The 21,864-nt window shown below is 46.1% G+C and overlaps 1 protein-coding gene across 1 annotated transcript in view; it reads left to right on the top strand.

The window, feature by feature from the left end:
- The window catches only part of dot1l (DOT1-like histone H3K79 methyltransferase), a gene marked incomplete at both ends in the record, with an annotated part of 28,004 nt that extends 9,953 nt beyond the window's left edge, over nt 1-18,051 (top strand). Inside the window, 21 exons of the mRNA XM_083647111.1 lie at nt 565-620; nt 1,820-1,899; nt 3,004-3,072; nt 3,168-3,274; nt 3,528-3,569; nt 3,686-3,772; nt 3,958-4,186; nt 4,763-4,876; nt 5,822-5,913; nt 7,194-7,295; nt 7,953-8,090; nt 8,827-8,952; nt 10,780-11,216; nt 11,342-11,444; nt 11,698-11,847; nt 12,600-12,642; nt 12,889-13,511; nt 14,775-14,980; nt 15,686-15,759; nt 15,889-16,569; nt 17,348-18,051. Coding sequence (XP_083503237.1) covers nt 565-620; nt 1,820-1,899; nt 3,004-3,072; nt 3,168-3,274; nt 3,528-3,569; nt 3,686-3,772; nt 3,958-4,186; nt 4,763-4,876; nt 5,822-5,913; nt 7,194-7,295; nt 7,953-8,090; nt 8,827-8,952; nt 10,780-11,216; nt 11,342-11,444; nt 11,698-11,847; nt 12,600-12,642; nt 12,889-13,511; nt 14,775-14,980; nt 15,686-15,759; nt 15,889-16,569; nt 17,348-18,051 — 4,263 coding nt within the window. The remainder of the gene's footprint in view (nt 1-564; nt 621-1,819; nt 1,900-3,003; nt 3,073-3,167; nt 3,275-3,527; nt 3,570-3,685; nt 3,773-3,957; nt 4,187-4,762; nt 4,877-5,821; nt 5,914-7,193; nt 7,296-7,952; nt 8,091-8,826; nt 8,953-10,779; nt 11,217-11,341; nt 11,445-11,697; nt 11,848-12,599; nt 12,643-12,888; nt 13,512-14,774; nt 14,981-15,685; nt 15,760-15,888; nt 16,570-17,347) is intronic.
- Between the last annotated feature and the right edge of the window lie 3,813 nt (nt 18,052-21,864).

Below are 21,864 nucleotides of genomic sequence, written 5' to 3'. Positions count from 1 at the left end.
CTCTTCTCTCCTGACCACACTCCCGACACGACTAGATATCAAGCATGCTAGATATCCGTGGGACCTCTGTGACTGCTCTGTGAGTGCTCGGGGGAGCTCCCCGCTCGCGTCTGTGGACAGTTCACACTTAACAAGTGAGCGCCGATTTGCTATCGCCCAGCCAACGTGATTTGCCTCTGATCAGGGGTGGGGGTTGTCGCCGAGCCCCCAAAACAGCTCGCAGAGGGCTCGGAGCGCATAGTGTGAACTCGGCATTAGTTCTTCTGCAGACTCCCCCCCACCCTCCCATCTCCTCCCCCTGCCCACCCCGCCCCATTCGCCACTAGCATTCAGTACAAGGATCTCTAAATGTAAAGTAGGAAAGTAGTGCTGACTGCAGGTCCCCACAGCAGCTGCTTTTGGTGGCTGATCAATGAGCATTGAAAAGCTACAGAGGCATGCATGTGCTGAAATGTAAATATTTCACCAAAGTTTAATTTGACTTTAATGTAGTAAACTATGTCCTTTCAGCAGACAGTGTGGACATGTTTGTGTAGCTTACTTGTTGTTTCTAATATTTTTCAGCTGGAGAGAGGCGACTTTCTGTCTGAAGAATGGAAAGAAAGGATAGCCAACACAAGGTGGAGTACCAAAACTTGGTCACAATTACTGACTGAAAGACACGGTTCCCACATGTCCTGGAAAACCTGGCCGTCCAGTCATGGAAAACGCGTGTGAAATATGAAAATGAATAAAATGCCATGGAAAAACGTAACAGACGACACAGGTTCTCTCGAAGTCTAGAGAAGTACTCATTTGGAAGCTGCGTTTATAAATCTATTTCTGGTGGAGTGAACTCCCCAATGTTAATGACCTCACTACTTTAATCTGCAGACAAAATGTATTAGCATCATGCATTGTGCTCTGTGCTACATTATCCTCTTACATTGGAGAATTCCTCTTAACACACTCACACTTCATAAAAAAATACAATGTGGAGACGCCTTTTTACATCAGCATCAGCTTTTTACGTTATAGGCAGTTCCATAGATAATGTATAGACCTTAGTCGCTAACCCTGGACGGCACCATATTGTTGACATACCGTCCTGCGCGCACACAGCGCTGCAGCTGACAACTAGTAACAGCCTTATTGTCGTTTCTGTTCCATTACAAAATAGCGATGGTAATGACAGCAATAAAAACCCCACAGTTGTTATTTGTATGCTGCCGTTAATGCCTGTAATAAATAAACAAAAGAACGAGGTGAACAGACTTTGCTGTGAGGAGCTGTCCGAAAGTTTCACCTGTCTCAACTATCTCAACTAACTATCCACACACCTCTCCTGTGCTGCTGACGTATCCCCAGTCTCGCTCCTTTCATGTCTGTGGACGGTAGAGATAGAAACAAAACACGGGGACTTTATTGCTGTCATTACTACAGCCATGCCTAACACAGGTCACCATCCGAACACAATTGGAACAATACAGGTAACGCTAACAGCGGCTAGCTTCCTATAAACGCTGCTCCACATAGGCTGTCACTTGAGAGCTGCTGCGTTATGTTGGCAATATGGCGGCGGTGGGCGTGCCAGTATGTGAGTGATGTCAATCGAATAAGGTCTATTGGAAAATGATTTAAGAGCAGGAGACGTTCTGCTTTGATGTGAGGAAATTATGCTCACATTTATGTAGCTTGCGCTCATCAAAACTTTGTACAAAGATGTGCTCTTCTCACACTTTCCTCTCTGGTTGAAAGACTTCCCCACTGCCTGCCATATATCTAATGCGTTTCCTTCTGTCTGTCTGTCTGTCTGTCTGTCTGTCTGTCTGTCTTCCAGTGTTATTTTTGTGAATAACTTTGCCTTCGGTCCAGAGGTAGATCACCAGCTGAAGGAGCGTTTTGCTAACATGAAGGAAGGTTGGTAACTTTTAGTAACTTGCTTCAGTACCCTCTTGCTCTGTGCTCACCCAGGTCTCTTCAACCTTGTTCCAGAAGCATTGTGTGTGTGTGTGTGTGTGTGTGTGTGTGTGTGTGTGTGTGTGTGTGTGTGTGTGTGTGTGTGTGTGTGTGTGTGTGTGCGTGCGTGCGTGCGTGAGAAAATCATGAAATAAGATACCACAGGAATGAGTTGGGGAGACCTGGATGTTGGCACTTCCGGTTCCCTCATCTAAAAGTCAATGGGATTTTTTTGTATGGGTATTTTACGTTGCTATCGCTAGCCAGCAAGGCAATCTCTGCCATTCTCGTCTCTTACGTGCTGTCCCACATATACACAGCGATCGACTCTCCAGAGGCCAAATAAGGTTGATTTTCATTATTTATGACTACTTTGTCCTTTAAAAACAATGGTGGCGCTCCGTCAGCATCCAACATGTTTTTCTGATGCCAGCTGCAGAAGTCATCCTGAAAATGGGCAGAGCTTGACAAAGTGAGAGCCTAAACGTTCCGACTGCAAACACACTTGCACCAAACACACTTGCACCAAACAGCAATTGGAGAGACGTTTTTACTAGACTTTCTGGAGCAAGCTGATCAAAGCCTGGAAGATGAGGCTATTAAATAGTAGGCGCTAATAGACTTCAAATGCCAGCAGACCTTTTGATCTGTATTGGAAACGCCAAGGCATTTGTATTATTGGTGTTGGGAGTGACGCCTGCGTTCATTGGAAAGTTGTATTTGTTGGAAAGTTGTATTTTTTCAGCTGTTCTTGGCACTGATTAAGAACAAAGGTGATGGTGTCCAATAGCAGCTGTGTCAACACTTGGAACTTGACATTTGACCCCAACAGCCTTATGACCTCATGACCCCCCTCTCTGCCACTTGAGTTTTAAAAGATACACATGACAGGATGATTAATGTATATATTAATTACTGTATTTATTCGAGAGTAATAGTATTATTGATCATTGTGTTTGCCTAATGTAGTACGGAAAAACAGCTATGTGTTCAATGTATAGCATTTAAAAGAGAATTAAGTGAAATGCTTTCATAGAATGATTTTTATTTATTGTCTCTTTCCAGGTGGGAAAATTGTATCCTCAAAACCTTTTGCACCTTTAAATTTTAGAATAAACAGTCGAAACTTGAGTGGTAAGTAGCAGATTTTATTTGAAATGCACATGATCAAATCTCATTGTGTCCTGCTTTGGGAATGCAATTCCATGGTTTCCCTCTCTGTCCTGCAGACATTGGCACAATAATGCGTGTGGTGGAGCTTTCTCCACTGAGGGGCTCCGTGTCCTGGACTGGAAAGCCAGTCTCCTACTACCTGCATACCATAGACCGCACCATAGTGAGTACCAGAGCCTTTCGTTATCACTGTTGCACGTTCTTTGTGTTGCACATTTCTTTCAGAAGGTAAAATCACTTTTCTGTCTGTGCCAGGCTTACGGATGTGATTATTTTGTTGTTGTTGTTTGAGTTTTTTAGTGTTTTCTTGCGGACGTAACCCTCACTCAATTCTACTGGGGAGAATTCTGACAACAGGATGTGATTGCTCTGCGATGCGTCTAATTTTCTATTATTTTGTGTTCTGTCTTTTTCAGCTTGAAAACTATTTTTCTAGTCTCAAAAATCCTAAACTCAGGGCAAGTAATAATAATGTAAGTATTGCTTTCATCCCTTATTGCATTGACAATGTCACCGCAGTTCCATACTGACCATTTACCGCATCAAACACTGAAGAAGTTCCCTCTCATTTCAGGATGAGCAAGAGGCAGCTAGGCGGAAGGATACTAAGGAGAGTAAAAGCAACCGCACCACTCCCACCAAGCCTAAAGAGCAAAGCAAGGTAGGGCATGTAAGGATTTGTTAGTTTGTGTAGAAGTCAACACATAGGCCTGATAGATACTGAACTTTACTAAACTTAACCAGCCTAAATTAAACTGTTCCAGAAAAACTTCAACCTTTTTTGCACTTCGGTCAGCAATCTCTCTGTGCTCTATATGTGTGTGTGTTTGTGTACGTGTGTTACAGCAGGATTCCTGTGGCGAGGAGGTCTGCCCCAGCGTGCCCCCGCCAGTGGTGAAAGCCTCTCCCAAACCCCGGAGAAGCAGACTCCTGTCCAGGGGTCGCAAGCTGAACAACAAGAAGCGCGGTCGGCCCAAGAAAGCTGCCGTGACTGCTGCTGAGAGGAAGAGCAAGAAGAGTCAGAGCGCCTTGGAGCTGCTGCACGCCAAGACCCTATCTGCAGCACCCCCTCAGGGTCAGAGGGCACACACACACGCACACGCACACACACACACACACACACACACACACACACACACACACACACACACTGTACCAGGCCTCACCTTCAAATTTAATTACCTTACCCATTTGCTTCTCCTAAATGGGAACATGAAACCAGTCAGGCAAAACCTCCAGCTTCCTCACATTACAGATGGGGATGAGGCTGCTATAGAGCTGTACTGTGTTTCCTAGATTGGCTTACAAGCCGTTGACTCATTTAACTTTAACGAGGATAGTCCTGGTCGCTGCACTAGCGCCTCCTCTCGTTGGTCGGGGCGCCTGTTCGGGGCGGAAGGGAACTGGTGGGAATAGCGTGATCCTCCCACATGCTACGTCCTGCCGGTGGAGCTCCCCGCTGTCAGGTGAAAAGAAGCGGCTGGCAACTGCGCATGTGTCAGAGGAAACATGGTGCTAGTCTATGGCTCTCCCCAGATCGGCAGAGGGCGGAGCAGCGACCGGGGCAGCAGGATGAGAAAATTGGCCAAGTACAATTGGGGAGAAAATAAAAATTTTGACGGGGATGTGTTTGCCTTTTGTGTGTGTACAGATGCATACCGGTCACCTCAGAGTCCTTTCTACCAGCTACCTCCCAAGGTCCAGCACTATGCCTCTGGTCAACTACTGCTGAGCCCAACTCCTCCTGGTCTGCAACAACTGCTAGGTGAGCTTCAAGTCTCATAACAAAAGCGTCCCTAGTAGTTCTGATTGACTGAGTCACCCTCAGAGTTGTAAAATACCTCATAGCGCACACCGGCGTCGACCGTTTAATTGTCGAAGCACTAACCAAAAATCCCTGCTCATCCCTGAGATAGAATAGTTTTGAGTAGAGGGAGTCCCACTGCGCTTCAGCTATTGCAGGCAGGTCCGGTGCATCACAGAGGAGGGACGCAGCAACAAAGTAGAATGAAGAAAACCGGAGCAGCTCGGACCATTTAGATACCTTTTATTTTGGTGCAGAGTAGCAAGATAAGATAGAAGATAGAATAGTATTGCTTGGTTGAAGAATACCATTTAAGTATCTGTACCGTAATTATTATTTATCAAAATAAAAGATTTGTTGAACTTTTTTTATTTGTTATTGCAATTGGTATTTATAAAACTGACGTTTTATAAATGTAAAATAAGTCACTATGCATTATCTTGCACTTAAGAATACCTCATAGCTGTTTTAAAATCACTCTAAGCTTGGCCCCTTGTGGCTTATTGCTTAATTGCATCCTCAATATTAATGCTTTCAGAATGAATTTCAGTCTTAAATGTTTGTCGAAGATGAGAAAATCACAGCCACGATAGAAGTGAATATATGCTGTGGCTCGAGAGACTCAGTCCTTGTGATACTCCTCAAGCCTGTTTTTTCTGTTAGCATACACATGCATAGCATACTAGCAGCATGGCAGAAAATACTACTCCTCCCAATTTAAGATGATTTAAGATGTTTAAAATGTATTACCAGCTAACCTACTCTAGCGTTATCACTAGGACATGTCAGTCTCTCAGTCAGTCTCTGTCAGGCTGTTGGGAATCTTAGCTCCTTTATTCCACCCTGACATCACATGCAGCTCAGGAACTGCTCTAATAATATATCTCTCTCCCCATCTTGTCACAGATAACATCAAGCTTCAGTACCTCCAGTTTATGGCCTACATGAAGACTCCTCAGTACCGCTCCAACCTGCAGCAGCTTCTAGAAGAAGAGAAGGTAAACAGTCGTGCCCCTGTAGACATCATTGGCTATGATGTCACTTGTCATTTCTTTCTGACTTTTATTATCGGTCCACACACCGGGACATATTAAGTGGAATGGATCTGAGGGGAATCTAAGCAGTCTGGATGATATCTAGCCACAATGTGTATTAAGCGAGAGAGCAGGAAATAGTAATGCGGACAAAGATTTAAAAAATTACAGTCACAGACAATACATAACCGCTATCTTAGCAGAACAAGCTCGGAACTAGGACAACGGAGATAGCAGTTGGTCAGTAAGTGTTTTGAATGTTTTGAATAGATTTTGACATAGGCTTTGTAGTGGCTGAGCACTTCCTCGTTTCACTCTCTTAAGTTTTGATAGGTGGGTCAGCTGATGCAGGACACGCCCTCTCTCTGTTGGTTTCTAGTGGAAATGTGAAAGGGGCAGGGTTTTCACTAAACTCTTAAAAAGAGAGTTTGAACTGAGTTCCAAAGCAGAACAAACTCACATCTAGGACATAGGAGATAGCCTGCCGGCCAGTAAGTGTTTTGGATCTTTGTTTCTGGGTTAGATTTGGACTTGGGCTGTTGTCAGGCTGTGTCGTGGCTGAGCTCATTCAGAACTACGCTCCCTCACGCCCACTGCGCTCTGCCAGGGAGCGGTGTCTGGTACTGCCACCACAACAAGGCCCTAAGTCACTAGCCAGAGACTCTCCTCTTCTGTGGTTCCTCGGTGGTGGACTCCATTCGATCCGCAGAGTCCTTCTCAATCTTTAAGAAAAGGCTAAAGACCCAGCTCTTTAGTGAACACCTTCTTACCTGATAAGACTGTGTTACGAGAGAAAAAAAACTATATCTGCCTCAATGAATTGCCTCTATGCATTGCCTCTACTATGCATTGCCTGGTTAGCACCTATGTCCTGTTGGACCAGAACTTAGCTTGATGGCAGTTACTCTCGTCGTTCTCTCCTGACTAGATCATTGTTGTGTTGTATTCAAATCTGATATGTATGTCGCTTTGGATAAAAGCGTTTGCCAAATGGGAAATTGTAATTGTAATTTTCAGGTCAAGTGGACATGCAGCATTGAGACTTAATAAAATCCAAAACATTCAAATCAGATCTAAAAGATCACAGAAATGACAAGTGTAACATGAGCCATAGTTGAGCATGTCTGACTCATTACTGATGAAACTCTCAAGGCTTTTTCTTTTTCCTTGTAACCCCTCTGCCCATACCCCATGCCCCCCTGCCCAAATCTTCTCTATATTCTTAATTTCCTCTTTGTCTCTAGCAAAAACACAGGGACCTGTCAGGGCAGGCGGAGCAGCTGCACTCTGTGTGTCAGACTCACAAAGAGAAGATCAAAGGTCTCTTCCAGACCAAACTAGATGAGGTGAGAACCGCTCCTTTACTGCCCTCCATATCACAGCTGTAAAGACCCACAGACAACAGCGTGAGCAGCAACTGTCCTATTTACATCCAGCACAGTGACCGTCCTATATTTACATCTGGCCAATAGAGTACCACAGGAAGGAGTCTGGAAGTAGCACTTCGGCTCATAGGGGGAAAAGTAAGTGGGGTTTTAGAATGAGGATTTCGGTTAAATGCATGAAATAACGTCTGTGGTTAACAAAAGTTTATGGGAGTGGTCATTTGTGTTTAGCAGGATAATCTTCACAAACATGGACCACACTTTATGACTTTTTTTGTGTAAATGCGTTTTTTAACTTGATTTTCAGAAAATGTTTCAAAATTCATAAAAGTGGTCCTCGTTTGTGAAGATTATCCTGCTGAACCTAAAACTTTTATTAACCACAGACACATCAAAATTGATGGATAACCTGAATAGCTTATACCAGTGATTGTGCGGATAAGCAGGATTCAGTCAGTCAAAGGTGGGGTGTGTGTGAGAGACAGCATGCTGTGTGGAGTAATGAGTTTGCATCCAGTGGTTTCACGATCTGCCTGCTTGTGTGTTCGTGTGTGTTCGTGTGTGTGTGTGTGTGTGTGTGTGTGTGTGTGTGTGTGTGTGTGTGTGTGTGATGGTCAGCTGGGAGTGAAGGCCCTGACTGTGGAGGACTTGCTGCAGGCGCAGAAGGAGATCTCGGCCCACAACCGTCAGCTCAAGGAGCAGACCAAGCAGCTTGAGAGAGACATGGCCGAGCTGCGAGACCACAGCCTGCTACTGGTGAGACCTCGCAACCTGCAACTCTGTTGTTAGCGCCTCCACCCTGTTATTACGGTATCATCCCCAGTGGTTCACACCCGTTATCACGGCTTCCCACCTCTCTGCATGTGTGTTACGGTGTTTGTTACATCTAGTTCATGACCGGGTTGTACTACATTATGTAAATGCTAAAGTGTATTTCACTTTGGAAGAGCACTTTCTCTGTTGTTTACCATAATGAGTTCATGAAACAGTCAACCATTATCCTATCCCGCTAACATTGACCATATTTCCCTCTGACTTCCTCTGACAATCGGTTTCGTCTAAATGTTCTACTTTTGACACATACTCAAATTATTAATGTTCAAAGCCAACCCTAACCTTCAGTTGAGGGTTGCAGGTTCGCACCCCGTGTTACTCCGGCTTGGTCGGGCGTCCACACAGGCACGATTTGCTGTGGGTACTTTTTTTTACACGATTTGCTGGCAACTGCACATGTATCGGAGGAAGCGTGTGTGTGTCTACGGCTCTCCCCAGATCGGCAGAGGGGGTGGGGCACCGCCCGGGAATTGGCCAAGTACCATTGGGGAGAAAATGGGGGGAAATCTGAAAAAAAGAAAGAAAAATCAGTTCTGTGATAAAGGTCTATGCAAATCTCCACTGTTGGTCAGATGCTTTGTCTGTTAACTGGACACACATTGGTATATAAACAAAGTTAACACAAATGAATAACAATAAATGTGCATCTGTATTCCAGTTGAAGTCTCGGTGTGAGGAGCTGAAGCTAGACTGGGGCTCTCTGTGTCTGGATAATCTATTGAAGGAGAAGCAGGCCCTGCGGAGACAGATCTCGGAGAAACAGAGACACTGCTTGGAGCTGCAGGTCAACAACAGTTCATGCCTACCTCAGTCCATTGGATGATGCCATTTCTCCTCCTTGCATCTCAAGTCCTTGCATCCCTCTCCCATCTCTCTTTACGCTCCTCCATCCATGCTGCTTTCTCTCTGGCCTCTTTTATCCTGCCTCCCCTGTTTGTCCTTTGCACAGACATTTACAGAAATTAACTTAGTTACTTCATCCAAAATGTAGCTTTCAGGAAGATCTTATGAAATGCAGCCACCACTGTTCTGCCATTCCAAGTCCTTGCACAGGGAGTTCCCCAAGTCCCGGTAGCCGGCGATTTCTCCGCCTACTGGCCTCTGGCCTACCGGTTACTTTATACACTGTAAAAAAAAAAATACAGTGCACCTGAACGCAACATACAACATACCCGCTGAATAAGTGCCCAAATGTTCATGTCATTCTGGCCAATACTCCACTTCTGTTATAACAAGTGGTGACATAGGAGTGAGTGAGAAAAGGATCAAATAATGGTATTTAATACTGAATAATGACATCACAACTGTTAATTTAAAATTAGTTATTCCTCTAAACCTGACTTCAAATGCCCCACATCTTTCCATGCCGGCGCCGTTTGGCTCCCAACCCTCAGCAAAATCTGGCCCTCTGGTAGCGAGGACATTTTTTTGTGGTCCTCCATCATCAAAGTTCCTGAGTTACGGCATGACAATATTTGTTCTGCCCCCAGCAACAATCTGGGTTTCTCATGTGGCCCCCCATGAAAAATAATTGCCCACCCCTGATCTAGCCTCTTAAATTGGTTCTCAAAGTGAACCCGATTCATGCATTTTAGTTTAAAATGTACTAATTTGTCTTACAGGGGGGCATGGCCCCCCGAACCCCCCAAGAGGGTCCAAGCAATGTCTACCCATTACAATCTCCAAATCCTGTGGGAAACATAGTTATTAGTATTTTCTTTGTTCTTAAAAATATACATTGCCTGTTTGTGTTTTGCAATATGGATATTGTTTTATTTATAATTAAATTGAGCATTGGGCCTTTATAAGAATGTTTATTTGTATTATTTCAATTGTCACACTCATGGATACATATTTGAGGTTTGTTTATTAATTGGGAAAAGGACCACTAGAACAAACGCCGCGAACATGATCCGGCTACTTTTTCAATCTGACTGGCTACTCAAAAGTTTGGGGAACTCTCTGCTTGCATCCCTCTCCCTTCTCTCTTTACGCTCCTCCATCCATGCTGCTTTCTCTCTGGCCTATTTTATAGAGACAGTCCGCATGTCTGGGAACGCCCACAAAATGTTAAACGGCTGGCGCGCGAGTGGGGTAAAACCGCCGATATATCTCATTGGCTGACTCACCAAAAGACGGTGCTGCGGCTCTAAACTACATGTTTGGGGGTTCTAGAGCAGAGCACAAGACGTCTGCTCAGATGTGTGTTTAGTGCGGTGGTTAAATCCCCGATCGTGTCTGCCTGGGCTGGGCTATCAGCTAAATTCTAACTTTGCTGAATGGATAGAACGGGGGAATTTACCCCACCCTGACCCCGCCCCCAGGCTAACCCAGCGTCTATTGTGGGGGTTCCTAGAGCCTGTATGGGCGTTCCCAGACATGCGGACTGTCTCTATCCTGCCTCCCCTGTTTGTCCTTTGGACAGACATTTACAGAAATTAACTTAATTAAGTTACTTCATCCAAAGTGTAGCTTTCAAGAAGATCTTATGAAATGCAGCCATCACTGTTCTGCCATAGAAAGCAAGAATTCAACAAAATGTTATAGATTTTCAGTAGTGTTGTATGCTATGTTTCCTTGTGTGATGGCTCCACCTGGTGTCTATTTGTAGATCAGCATTGTGGAGCTGGAGAAGAGTCAAAGGCAGCAGGAGCTGCTTCAGCTCAAATCCTACAGCCCCTGTGACGGCTCCCCCTACAGGAAGAGCCTGGAGTCGCGCTCTTCCATGGACCTCGACTCCTCTAAGCTCGGCATGTCTTCGGCTCCACTCCTCAATGGCCTCAGTCCGGAGCTGTCCATCAATGGCACTGGCTCACCCTGTTTTGACCGGTCTAACAGCAAGGGGGAGCTCCTCTCCCGCTATCTGCCCATCTCCCCGGACCATGAGATAGTGCCCACCACCTCTGATGCCAGACTGCGGCACCTAGGCTTCTCCCACGCTCTCCCCGACTACACCCGCTTCTCCCCGGCCAAGATCGCCTTGCGGAGGCACCTCAACCAGGATCCCACCTCTGCTCATTTCCGAGGTCTGGGGCTGGCCGCACACAGGTTGGTGGGCACCAGGACTCTTTCTTCTTAGCTCAGAACCTGAAGTTCTCCAAAGTAGTTAACTAAGAGTCGTAGGCAACAAACATCTAAATAGCTAAAAAGCCATATTTGCCTATGTTTTGTAGGGGGGAACTGGGTGGTGTTACCTCTCCACTTGGAGCCAAACCGAGCTGTCCCTCTCCCAACTCCTTTGATGCCCAGAATACCACTCCTAAGATCTCTGAGAGGGTACATTTCTTTCTTTCTGTACACATGCCCCATTTGTCTGTTTGTCTACACACACAGTTTTCTGCCTGCCTGTCTTGAAATGTAATGTAGTTTTCTGTCTGTCTGTACGTACACAGTTTTCTGCTTGCCTGTCTTGAAATGTAATGTAGTTTTCTGTCTGTGCGTACACAGTTTTCTGCTTGCCTGTCTGAATATGTCATGTAGTTTCGTGGCCGTCTGTCATTTATTTTCCTCTTTCTCCCTCACCGTATAGGGTGGTAAGGAAAAGAGCCCATCTGTCCAGGGTGACAACACCATCACAAGCCTTCCCATCAGTATCCCTCTGAGCACTGTCCACCCCAGTAAACTACCAGTCAGCATCCCACTGGCCAGCGTGGTGCTGCCCAGCCGTGCTGAGAGACTGGTGGGTACTACTCATACTATGAGGACATTTATGAGCTAGACGTGTAACTGGTGCTGAGTGCTCATACAATGTTTCCCCTATGATGGAGCTGTAGCAGTGGAGGTGAATGAAGCATGTGCCCTTTGGGGGGTGGAGCACAATCCACTCTTCTCCTCCCTCTCCTCGTTAAAAAATAATAACTCAGCAGCAGAGATCATATTTCAGCAGTGGCTGACCCCCACTGCTGAGTGCATATAGGAGAAACACTGAAGCTTACAATGTCTGAACAGGTAGAGAGGTTCCGTTTCTTGCTCTTGTGGAGTTTGAAAGATTGACGTATTCTCCTTAAGATAAACCATGATTGATGTAGGATTAACTGCAGTGGTTATACACACACACACGCACACACTGTACATTTTGTACTCAACTGTAAATGCATAGATTTTACATAATGTTACAGTTTCTGTGTTTGCAATCTGGGAATCCATCAGTTACAAAAAAATCCCGCCTCTGGGGGCGGAGCTCAATTCAATACCTGAATAACCACCTCTGGGGGCGGAGCTCAATTCAATACCTGAATAACCACCTCTGGGGGCGGAGCTCGATTCAATACCTGAATAACCGGAACCGGAGCTCAGTTCGCCCGGCTGTGCCCCTTTATGCTAATTTTAGTGGCCGCTAGCGATATTATCCGGACTTTCTTCGAAAATGACAGCAGATTTTCATGCAAATCGAAAATCTGTCTTGAGAGATTATTGTGTTTGTGATTACAGAGGAGTACACCAAGTCCTGTGTCTCAGACAGGTCAGACCAATGGTAAGAATTTCACCACAATCACTTTATATACATTATCATTGGCATCGGTAGCCTACATACCGGTGTTCACATATTCCTGAATGGTTACATGTCACATTATCTCCCTCCACCATACTATTTCCTCACATTTGTGACAGGTGTACTAAAAGTGAAGGTGATTCAGTTCTCTATTTTATGATATATGTAATAATTGACTACGGTAACTTGTTCCAGCACATCTTCCTCACCTGTTTGGTCTCTCTCTAGGTTACTCCTCCAGCTCAGGGCTGATGAATGGAGGTTCCCACCCCGAGGACCATGACGGTGCTTCTCCCTCCCCTCCTCCACACACCAACATGCCTCTGACGGGACCGCTGGGCCGGGGAGGCCCCATCCACAGCCCCCCGCTCAACACTGGAGGGGTGCTCCAGTACGCAGACGGACCTCCAAGGATTCTTCCAGAAGACGGGCAGGATCACCAGGCGGACGAGTCCGACACAGAGCCCCAGGACACCGAATCGCGACGGAGAATGTTTTTCTCCTCTTCCTCCTCTTCCTCCTCGTCTTCCTCTTCGTCCGGCGGTGGAGGCGGCGCGGCTGGAGCGTCCCGCCTCCACCATCATCCCAACAACTCGGCCAAGCAGGGACACCACAGTAACCATGGAAACCACCACCACCAGTCCCCCGGCTCGCACACCCACACGCCCACACACACGTCGTCATCGCACTCCTCCCACAGCCTCGCTTCTCAAGAGGGCCGTAAGCGGGGGAGGAGGAAGCGCAGCTCGGTGGGCGCTGTCACAGCCTGCGCATCCCCAAAGAGGAGGTCATTCCCTGGGCTCGGCTCCAATAGCCACTCCTCAGGATCCCCACTCAACATCAACTCCATGGTGAGTCACTGGACACAGTCACCAGGATGTCTACAGGTACGCAAAATCCCCCGGCAGACAATCACAGCCTGTACGTCTTAAATACAGTTTCAGGACTCTTTCAAATGTCAGAGCTCTTAGGGCGTTTTCACACCTGCCTTGTTTAGGTCGGTTGAATCGAACTCTGGTTTGTTTCCCCCTTTGGTATGGTTCAGTTGGGCAGGTGTGAACATAGCAATCACACTCAGGTACGGACCGAAACAACCAGACCAAAACCTGTTGAAGAGGTGGTCCCGGTCCGGCTTCAAACAAACCCTGGAGCTGTTTGTTTGTCGTGGGAATGTGATCTGACCTCAATCCGACCCAACTGCACGAAGCATTGCACGTGTTTGGTTAAAGCAGCTCCCGTAGCCAGGTACACTGTGCGTTACTCACAGCTGTAATTGTAAACTGTCATGTGCTTTACATGAAAGTCATATTTTGTCAAAGTTAGGTGTCCGTTTTTCATATACTTTCATATACTTTTTCTCACACTAGCAGTCTCGCCCACGCATAGCCTCACCCAGGAAGGATGATCGCACGTAAAACGCCATAGCTGTGGCCGGCCAAAATTGACATCATCACTGATGACATCATCACTGAACTTGCCTCAGCCAGGAAGGATGACATCACTGATGACATCATCACTGATGACATCACTGATGAGGTAATTAGGGCAATCGCCTAAGTCAGGTCACCCCTCACCCGCACGGGTGCTCTTTACACCCCCTGAAAGTTTCAGCCCGATTGCACGTAAAACGGCACAGCTGTGGCCAGCTGAAATTCTGCTCACACACGCACACGCACACACACACACACACACACACACACACACACATGGACACTTCTCTAATTATAACACATTAAACTGTATCTTAATCCACTCTTCTAACTAATGTACACTTTTCATGTTTAAGTTGAATTTTAAGTTTTTCTTTTCTTTTTTGACAGTAGTGGCATTAAACAGGTTTTAAAAAGCCTTAAATTTAAGTTATTGAAGCCTGCACACCAAATGTCATGTAAAATAGTGCGATCATACTATGTACGGATACTACAGATCAAGTTTAAACATAAGTAGTCTACTCTGGAGAATTGTCTTGTAAGGTCAGCATTTTATTATTGGTGTGTCTGTAACCTTAGCTATTGTAGGCGTCTGTGTCCACAATAATACTGTTATGCACTGATTGTCCCTCATTGAAGCCTGTGTCCCCATCATTGTGGTCTGGATGTCCTTTGTCCTGACAGGTGAACAACATCAACCAGCCTCTGGAGATTGCGGCCATCTCCTCCCCGGAGCAGTCAAGCCGCAGCCCCTGTGGGCTTGACCTTGACCAGCCTCCCATCCTGAAGAGAGAACGCCCCCTCGAGGTGAATGGGACGAGCCGTTACTCCTCAGCCCCCAGCTCTGATGACGAGGACTCAGGATACCCTGCTGACAGCTCCAGCTCACGGTAATATACACTCACCAGCGCTTTATTAGGAACACCTGAACATTTAAGAAATTATCCATTCAGACAATCATGTTGCAGCAGCGCAATGAATAAGATCAATAAGATACGATAATGCACAAGATCAATAAGATACGATAATGCACAAGATCAATGCATAAGATCAATAAGATACGATAATGCACAAGATCAATGCATAAGATCAATAAGATAGGATAATGCATAAGATCATGTAGATGTAGGTCAGCAGCATCAGTTAATGTTCACATTCTCAAACTTTTTTACACACAACAGTCTCACACAGTTTACACAGAATGGTGCGAAAAAACAAAAACACCCAGTGAGAAAGTCTTGTTGATGAGAGCAGTCAGAGGAGACTGGGTGGAACTGACACAAAAGGCTACAGTAACCAGATAACCTCTTTAGAAGTGTGGTCAGCAGAAAAGCATCTCAGAATGCAACATGTCGAACCTTTAGACGGATGTTACTTTGGTAGCCGGTTGACATTGAGCTGAAAGCTGATACCTACCCACTATTAGTAAGGTGTTCTTAATAAAGTGCTTGATGACTTTATATCTGTTGACTTAAATACCAGTGACCCAGTTTTGGTCCACTTGCATGCTAAATGCTGTAATGCTGCATATTTCTTAATTGTTTGTTTATTATTTGGTTGTTCATTGTTAGTAATGTAGTTCATTTCTTCTTTAGAATTGAAAGAAAAATTGCCACTATATCCTTGGAGAGCAGAGATGGACCCAGTAGAACAGGGGATGGTGAGAGAGGTAAGAAACTCAAAATGCTTTTGTTGAGTAGTTGAAAGGAGGTGGAGGAATGAGGAGTTGAAAGAGAAAAGCTTTATCTAGCACTTTTTCGGCTTAATGCCAACTGCCAATTCTCTCTCTGTCCACCAGGGAGGAAATCGGGTAGCAGCAGCGGTAACAGCACAGGCAGCGAGGCCTCCTCTTCGTCTTCCTTATCCTCGACCAGCAAATGGAAATCCACCTTTTCGCCCATCTCCGACCTCAAGCAGCCCGGCTCTGACCTGAGACAGGGCGGCTCTCCCTTCGGCATGGGGGGGTCCGGCCGGGGCACAGACTCAGACTCTGACCACAAACAGCAGCAGGGGAGGAAAGGGAGTGATGGAGAGGCCTCCAACTACATCAGCCCCAACCCCTTCCTCAGTCAGGAGGCGGGGCCCCGGGGCGGAGGCGGCGGCAGCAGCAGCGGGGGTGCTCAGGGGGGCGGGGGGGGCCAGGCCCTCCAGAAGAAGGCCCCTCGGGGGGACTGGGAGCTGAAGAGCACCAGCAGCTTGGCCAGCCAAAACCTCTTCATCTCTGCAGCTGCCAGCAGTGGAGGGGGCATTTTGAGCGGGAAGGTGGGAGGCAGTCCTGTGGCCGTGTCCTCAGCCACGGTGGGCACGGTGGGACAGTACCTGGGGCCTCCGTTCCAGCTCGGAGGGGCTTCTGTCTTACAGACCCTGTTTGGGGCCCAGACAGGCGCGCCCACGGCGAGTGGGGCTTCGCGGTTGGTCAACGGACACTCTGCCCTGGGAAGCTTCTCAAGTGCTGGGCTGGCGGGGGGAGCGGCTGGAGGTGAGGACAACTGATGATAAACTGATCTTAATTGTAAAGTGCTGTCTTAGACTCAGGATGGTTCAGCTGTTAGAATGAGGTCTTAGTTATAGAGTGGGCTCATCTTGATCAAAGAAGAGTGCGAGTCAGTGGGAATGGGCCTGCTAATAGAGGCAGGTAAGTGGAAGCCCAATGCTGCTGTCCATCTGTCCATGTGACTGACTGACTGACTGACTGACTCTTGGCACTGCTTTGCTTTGACATTGACTGGCTGCTGAGAGCAAAACTTGGAAACACCCTTGGAAAATGCTGCATCCCTAATAGGATGAACGCTTACCAGTATAGAAAATACAAGAATCTACATTGAAATAATTTCTCCCGTTCTCTGTGATTGGTGAATTGATAAGACCCTGCTTTACAAATCATCATTTTGATGTGATTCTGTTCTGTGTAGGCCACATTGTTTTTGTTTATTCATTTTCTGTGGGTGTATCTGTTGGAGGTTTATATCAGAGTCATTTCACTAAGACAACTCGTCCAATTTGTGAAAACTGTGCAGAGAAATGGATTTTGCTGATTTGGTTTAGCCTGGTCACAGTGGACTGACTCTGTTTGCTTTCTGTGTGCTTGTCTACGACTTGCTTGCCGCTATGCACAACCTGGCTCAGTCCCTGCTTCTCTCTTTGTCCCCCCTCTCACTCTCGCTCCCTTTGCCACACTTCTATCTTGCTCTCTCTCTCTCTCCCCCCTCTCTCCACTGTCTCCCCCCTCCCCTCCATCTCTGCTGTATGATTTGCAGGTATATTTCACCACGTGGTCCCCTCAGTGTCCTCCCATCAGTTTGGGGCAGCGCTGCCCACCTCTGGAGGCCTCGGCTCCCTGCTCAGTCTCTCCTCCTCTCCCTCTCCCTCCTCCCACACCCAGCAGCACACCGCCCCCCAGCCGGCCTCCGCGCGGCTGGCCTCCGCGCCCTCGCCCCTCCCCCTGTCCGTGTCCCAGGCCTCACCCCTCCCCCTCTCGCTGTCCCAGGCGCAGCACGGCCGCACCCAGTCGGTCCTACACAGCCCCTCTCCCCCCGCACTCTCCCTGCCGCCCCTGCCACCCCTGCACAGCGCCCCCTCCTCCTCATCCTCCTCTTCGCTGTCCACGCACTCCGAAGCCCCGCCCCCCTCCTCTCGATCCGAATCCTTCCTCTCCTCCCGTCTGTCCCACTCCTCTCTCCACCACCAGAGAGCGCAGTTGTCCCTTTCTCACTCCATCTCGTCTGTGTCCTCTGCTTCTGTGTCTGCCGCTGCTGCTTCTACTGCCTCCCTCTCTTCCTCCTCTTTGTCCACCTCCTCCTCCTCCTCCTCTCGCCCCTTCACAGTGCACCACCCCCCTCGGCTGCCCCCTCCGCCGCCGTCGGCTAGCAGCTCAGGAGGCGGCGGGGGAAGCATGTGGAGGACTCAGGGCACTCATGGCACCTACACCACCTCCCAGCTCCCGGGCTCCCGACCTAGATAGGGCTGGGGGGGGGGAGGGGAGGAGGATGAAGAGGGGGAGGGCGAAGGGCAATCAGAGGCGGGGGGGGGGGGTGAGAGACAGACAGACAGAGAGACTGGTAGGGAGTGAGAGGGACAGGATACCTGCTTTCTCTGTGCTCCCACAAGCTGTTGTTCTGTTTGAACAAGGTAAGTCAATACTCAGACTTTAGGTTAATATCATAGTGTAAACATTGTGTAAGACGGTTTGGAATTTGAAAGTGACTTTGTTTAATACTATTCTGCCACCCCTCCCCTATTGCCACCTACATGTAGCTATTTCGGGTGGAAAAGCACTCATGGAATCTTTTCATCTAACCTTTCTTTCAGGTAATTGATGAAATCTACCTCAACCTAAAGTAACCTATGCAAATGGCCAGGTGTGGACCAGGGCACTCTACTCACTCACTGGTGCTTCAAAATGTCTGCACAACCCAACCGCCTCCAAGACCGGCTTCTGTACTGGGATCTCTCACTCACACACGCACACGCACACGCACACACACACACACACACACACACACACACACACACACACACACACACACCACACCACTATGGTCACCTTGAGCAGAATTCATAGGTCTTGGACTGGTCATGCGTACGTGTGGAGTGTGGGGCCTGTGGGACTTGGAGGGAGACATAGGGTTTCTAGTTGGGACAATGAGTGCTGGCTGCTGTCCAGCACTGAAGGAGCTGTCTGCTTTCACATTGTGGTGCTCTATATAGTATGACCGTTATCAGCATTTTTTTTTGTGCCCCAGTCACTATTATAGCATCTAGTGCTTTGTTCAGTAAATTATTCTTAATAATGAAATATAATGTGACATTTTAACAACATGTAAGCACAGACAGCTCACCCTGCATCTCACCAGATGCCAGGGTCCCTCCAGTTTTCACCTCACGCTCCTGCATGTGCGCGCGTGCTCACACACACACACACACACACACACACACACACACACACACACACACACACACACACACACACACACACACACACACACACACACACACACACAGACCAGTCCACTGGACTCTGCTCACATGTCATGCAGCTGTCCATCTCTGCATGTGTGCGCTCTATTGTCTCCGTTTTCTTCCTTCAATGAAATGAAATGTGTGTTTTGGTCTAACGTCACACTGGATAGTTCATTATAAGATACAGTTTGTTGTGGTTTGTTTTCATTAGACTCTGATCATGTTCATAATTCACCATATCTTCAAATGTAATATTTAGAATGAGATGAGCTTTAAAAAGAATATAAAAAACTAATTTAATTCACAAATCGCTTCAATTCTAAGTGAAGAGGTACACAAATATGTATTTTTATTTTGAATTAAGTTTAGCATTTCAAATACTGAAATAAAACCAGAACATCCTAAACTTAAAAAATGTCCTTGGCAGCTGAATTGATCAAAACCTATTAATCTACATTGAATACATTCTAATAAGTGTTGCAAACGGTCTCCCATTGCAACGATCAGTTGTAAACACCACTTTCTCTTTTCTATTTGTGTCGAGCTTTTTTGCATCTCAGTGGGTTGTGATGCATTGAGCAGATTCTAAGCCAAAGCATTGGGAGTGTTGTGTTCCATATCTTACCTCAGTGTTTACCATTAATGTTATCAGTGATTAAACATCGATACAAACACACACAAACCCAATGATGTCACCTTCCAATTCAGTGACTTCATCCTGATTCACTTTTCCATTGAAGCCTGTGAGCACATTAGTAACTCACTTAAAAGTATCCTTGACTTAACATTAGGCAATAGAGCATTTGTAGAAAGACATGCTACACTACTTTAGATGTGGGACTGGGAGTGCAGCGAGGAAAAAAAAAGTGTGGCATTGAATTTCACTTCCGGCATAAGACGTGTTAACAAATACAGGGAAACTTACCTTTAATTGCTTGCTTCAAAAAGCGGATAGGAGGTTTAGGTCTTTTGCAATTAACTTCTCTAATTGAAATGCTAAACTCAAGGGAGACGAATGTTGAAGAACAAGATATTGAGAATCAAACAAACCCTGAAGATTCATACACTTCAACCTGTTTTTGAAAATATGGTGAATTGCTAGCAAAATAATGTCAATGGGGTTCTGATAATGCTGAGCGGAGCTGTCAGACGGTGGCAGTGGCAGTCTGGTGAGCTTAGTAGTTGTCGTTTGTTTATTAAAAAAAATACCTAATGGAATCCATTTTCTGAGATAATGCTCTGTGTAGTACCGTACTGTTTTGAGTGAACAATGTTAGCTACTCTTTATCTGGTAAGAAATAGAAATATCCACTGATCTCTAGGAATTGTGGCCACACAGTTGAAGAAGTTTAGTTGAGCTGAATCAAGGTATAAAAGAGTTACAATGAAAACTGGATCTGCTGTAAAACTGTAGATCCAAAATCATTTCTGGCAATTATTGATAGTATTGTTTTTATAAGCTGTCGATTTGGTTGATCACACTACTATGTGGGACCGCAGCAGAGTATCTATACATTCTTAATCATGCAGGAATTTTAAACTTTCTAAGCTAAACTTGTTCATATGTATCCCTGCTGCTGGGAAAATGCAGTTGTAAGCAAATATATGGGACTCAAATGTTATATGTGGACATGAATACGTGGAGTGATACTGCAGTTAGTTCAAACACATGCACACACACACACACACACACACACACAGACAGACTCATGCATGCATATCCTCACACTGGGAATACAAAATGAACCATAACCACCACAAACTACTGGACTGTTTTCACAGCTTTTTGTTTGCGTTTTATGATGTAATTTGTTTTTTGTAAACTATGTTTGTACTGTGAATGGGGTTCATTCTCGGACTGTATAATTGTGTATAATTTAGATTATTATATTTATGCTGTCAGTCTCCATTTGTTTTTGCGATTTGTTTTTCTTTTAATCTTTTTTTTATTATCCTGCAATGTGTTGACAGTGTAGAATGCAATAGTGTGTGTACTTGACTCACAGTCTGAAAACAATGGTGCTAACTTTGGACTGTGCCGGAGCTTATTTATTCTGTATTGAAAACATCCAAAACATGATGGAACACTTGGTGCTGCTTGTACACAGGGACATTTTGAATGCCTTTTACTGGCATTTCCTTTCTCATATTTAATATGCTATTGTTTGTTTCCAAGCCTAGTGTACAACTGTAGACACCACACTTTTCCATAGAACGACTCTGCAATACCCTAGCCTGGGTAAACCCAGCCTCCACGTGACCTCTGTGCTATCCGTCACGAAGAAACGTACGTTACAGGCATAGCCTATGACGTGACGTTGAAGGCTGGGTTCACCCAGGCTAGAAATACCCGGCTCAGAGTCATATTAAACAGGCATGAGTTAAGTTAAGTAACTTGGAGTCATATGTCGTTAAGCAGGTATGAGTTAAGTTAACTTAACTCAGTCATATTAAACCAGTATGAGGCCCACAGTAGATGTTTTGTCATGCAGGAATTTTACAAGTACAGCCAATCCCCCCTTTTGCTGTCAACACTGTGCTACTTGTTGGGGGCTATTTGTTAGTGAACAAGACACACTGTTTATGTACATAATATGTTTTTGTTTGTTTTTCTTTGTACATCTTCATCATAAAACAGAAAGGTATATTATTATATATAAATCTATAAGTAAATTGGAAACCTCTACATTGGGAGGGTGGGGGGTGTTTTGGTGCTGGCATTGTGACCCTTGAACCCTACCTGTTAAACAGGAGAGGCTTGAAGCCACGGAAAGCTTAGTATTGCTACCACAGAGTGACGGCATGACACAGTGCC

Source organism: Poromitra crassiceps, assembly GCF_964638095.1.
Source record: "Poromitra crassiceps genome assembly, chromosome: 12".
Lineage (NCBI taxonomy): Eukaryota > Metazoa > Chordata > Actinopteri > Beryciformes > Melamphaidae > Poromitra > Poromitra crassiceps.
This window is presented reverse-complemented; position numbering and strand designations above follow the sequence as displayed.